At 43.5% G+C, this 3,590-nt stretch overlaps 1 protein-coding gene across 1 annotated transcript; it reads right to left on the minus strand.

Moving 5' to 3' along the window:
• Positions 1–2,141: 2,141 nt before the first annotated feature.
• Positions 2,142–2,813, minus strand: LOC131997959 (uncharacterized). Its single transcript, XM_059369868.1, has 3 exons — positions 2,751–2,813; positions 2,354–2,698; positions 2,142–2,297 (listed from the first exon to the last, which is right to left on the minus strand). Exons 1-3 carry the CDS (start codon positions 2,811–2,813, stop codon positions 2,142–2,144), a joined length of 564 nt encoding a protein of 187 aa, XP_059225851.1.
• Positions 2,814–3,590: the final 777 nt, after the last annotated feature.

The raw sequence follows: 3,590 nt of genomic DNA on the forward strand, positions 1-3,590 counted from the left end.
GTTCGTGTAACATGATCTTCCAGATGGCAATACTAGGGTTCCGTCAGTCTAAGACTCTGCCGCTGGCAGTAGTGCCTCGCACTCGATCTCAAGGTTCATCTTAGGTATCCGATAGGAAACCTCTTCCCTTCCTTCCAGGTTTCCTATTGTCGCCTCGATTATACCGCGATGGTATGCGCTGCTCCCATCCTCAATCCATTCTCTTATCGCCTAAAGTCTCATAGCCGCAGTGGCTGCCTCACACTTAATCTGTGTATCAATGGGACGGATATCTATTTATAATAGTCTCCAGTGCCCTAGTAGGCGTGGACCTCATCGCTCCGCCTATGCCAAGACAACATGTTCTCTGAACCTGTTGTATGGTCCTAATGTTGCACTTTTTCTCCATAGCAGTCCACCAAACTACTGAGGCGTAAGTAAGTATTGGTCTAAACACGCTACTGTAGTGCCAGTGGACTATCCTTGGATTTAGGCCCCATTTCGAGCCTACGGCCCGTCTACATAGGGCCCAACATATATGAGCCTTCTCAGTACGCTCCTGAATGTGACACTTCCAATTCAGTTGCCTGTCCATGATCACACCTAAGTATTTGACCTTGTCAGATATCGAAATCGTCTTATTGAGGAAACGTGGTACGTTAAATTGGCCCACCTTCGTCTCCTCGCGAACAGGCATATATCAGTCTTCTCGGGGTTAACATTGAGACCTCTGGGTCTAGCCCAGTTATATGCCATATGCAAGACCCATTCGGCCCCTCTGCATAGCTCATTCGGATCCTTACCGCTTAGAAGTATTATAACATCGTCTGCGTAGCAGACTGGTTCAAATCCCTTCTCAGTCAGCATCCGTAATAGGTCATTTATGGTGGTCACCCATAGGAGTGGCGATAAAATGCCCCCTGAGGCGTGCCCTGTGCCAGGGTCTTGCCATATGCAAGACCTTTTCGGCCCTTCTGCATAGCTCATTCGGATTCTTACCGCTTAGAAGTATTATTACATTGTCTGGGTAGCAGACTGGTTCAAATCCCTCCTCAGTCAGCATCCGTAATAGGTCATTTATGGTGGTCACCCATAGGAGTGGCAATAAAATGCCCCCTGTGGTATGCCCTGTGCCAGGGTCTTACCATATGCAAGACCTTTTCGGCCCTTCTGCATAGCTCATTCGGATCCTTACCGCTTAGAAGTATTGTTACATCGTCTGCGTAGCAGACTGGTTCAATTCACTCCTCAGTCAGCATCCGTAATAGGTCATTTATGGTGGTCACCCATGGGAGTGGCAATAAAATGCCCCCTGTGGCGTGCCCTGTGCAAGGGTCTTGCCATATGCAAGACCTTTTCGGCCCTTCTGCATAGCTCATTCGTATCCTTACCCCTTGGAAGTATTATAACATCGTATGCGTAACAGACTGGTTGAAATCCCTCGTCAGTCAGCATCCGTTATAGGTCATTTATGATGGTCACCCACAATTTATCCACGTTGTTCTTTAGCATATGGTTTATCCAGTCTTTAAGGACCGGGCCCACTCGGTACTGTTCTAAGGATTGGATCAGTGTGTCGCTCCGTTACACATTGTTAAAAGCCCCCTGGATGTCAATGCATACCGCCATGGTGTACGTTTTGGCATCAAAGGATTCTTCTGTTTTATGCACAACCTCGTGCAGGGCAGTCTCCACCAACCATCCCTTGACTTAGGCATGCTGTTTGTATTTGCGCAGTTCGCTGGAGGTCCTACTCTTTATCATGGTGTCCACAATATGTTGCACGGTTTTGCGTAGAAAGGACGTAAGGCTAATGGGTCTGTAGGTCTTTGGTGTCGCATAACTTGCCTTGCCGAGCTTGTCGGGTATGAACACCACCCTTACCTCCTGCCAGGCTTTCGGAGTATATGAAAGTCCTAGGCACGCTGTGAAAATTTTGGCCAGACGAGGCGCTTCTTGTGTAGTTCCAAATCCGAAGGGCATACTTTATTTCATATAGTCATATTAATCTTCTCCAGCATTAGTGAAGGAATAAGTAAAGCAAAAAATTCTGACATTCTTATCCAGATTTCTTTACGCTGCAGTGATATCACTTCTCCTCATTTCCTTAATACAATTTAAAAAAAATTCTAGGCTTAATTTTTTATACAAGATAGCAATCTTTACGATCTCTTCACTGTAGCTCCCATGGCGAACAGTTTTGCAATTGGCCTTCGATTGTCGTAGGTATTAAGCGTAAGATTGAATTGAACCAACGGAGTGTACGGTGGTAGGTATTCCGAAAGAATCGTATAGTTCGAGATGCTATACAAGTAGTTCTGCAAAGAAAAGGGAAAATGTCAACTCCTATGCAAAAAACAAGCTTACAACTCACTTTTTTCAAGGGGCATTTGAAGGGTAAATTGCTAGTCTCTCTCACTTCATCCAGAAACATTCTCAGTATCGGCAGGTGCATAGTGGCGCTTAAAAATTTGCAAACATTGACTCGCACATCCAAATACTTGAATGGCTTTGCCGTCTTCAAGTGAGAGTGAATGATATTGATGATTGCATGCCATTCGGCATTGCTGGCCAAGTTCTTGTTGTACATAAAGGCCATATTTCCAACATAGTTTCCCCTTTTCAACATTGTGCAATCGCAATCGAATTTTTTCATTGTAGAGCTTAATATGCGACAACTTGCATTGTGCACTATTAGATCGAAGCGTTGCCTTGAGCTCTAGAATGAGAGTGCTCAGGTTATGGGGAATTTGAAATTACTATGAAAATACCTGCATAACGGATGTAAGACTTAGCCCAGTCAGCAAATACAAAATTATTTTCGTTGATAACATTTTGGAAAAACTCTTGAGGTAAATGATATTTGCACTAGTCATAGGTTGACTGTTCTTACTGCTATGCTTGGTTCTACTCTTAATGGAAAAGTTCTCTATATATACCTAATGACACTAATGAGGACTATATCGAATATATTTTATAATTATTTTATATCGGATGGCTTAATCGGCACAGTGACTCTAAATGGAAAACAAGTAAAAGCTTACTAAGTTCGGCCGGGCCGAATCTTATATACCCTCCACCATGGATCGCATTTGTCGAGTTCTTTTCCCGGCATTTCTTCTTAGGCACAACAGGATGTAAGAAAAGATTTGCTCTGCTATTAGAGTGATGTCAAGATATGGTCCGGTTTGGACCACAATTAAATTATATGTTGGAGACCTGTGCAAAATGTCAGCCAATTCGAATAAGAATTGCCCCCTTTGGGGGCTCAAGAAGTAAAACAGAGACATCGATTTATATGGGAGCTGTATCGGGCTATAGATCGATTCAGACCATAATAAACACGTATGTTGATGGTCAAGAGAGGATCTGTCGTACAAAATTTTAGGCAAATTGGATAATAATTGCGACCTCTAGAGGATCAAGAAGTCAAGATCCCAGATCAGTTTATATGACAGCTATATCAGGTAATGGACCGATTTGAACCATAATTGGCACAGTTGTTGGATATCATAACAAAACACGTCGTGCGAAATTTCATTCCAATCGGATAAGAAATGCGCACTCTAGAGGCTCAAGAAGTCAAAACCTAAGATCGGGTTATATGGCCG

Source organism: Stomoxys calcitrans, chromosome 5 (genome assembly GCF_963082655.1).
Source record: "Stomoxys calcitrans chromosome 5, idStoCalc2.1, whole genome shotgun sequence".
NCBI classification, from domain to species: Eukaryota; Metazoa; Arthropoda; class Insecta; order Diptera; family Muscidae; genus Stomoxys; species Stomoxys calcitrans.

Coding starts and splice junctions, on each gene's coding strand:
- LOC131997959 (XM_059369868.1), bottom strand. CDS start 2,813: ATGTTATCAACGAAAATAATTTTGTATTTGCTGACTGGGCTAAGTCTT. Junction 2,699..2,750: donor GTCTTACATCCGTTATGCAG/GTATTTTCATAG, acceptor CTCTCATTCTAG/AGCTCAAGGCAACGCTTCGA. Junction 2,298..2,353: donor TCAAATGCCCCTTGAAAAAA/GTGAGTTGTAAG, acceptor TTTTCTTTGCAG/AACTACTTGTATAGCATCTC.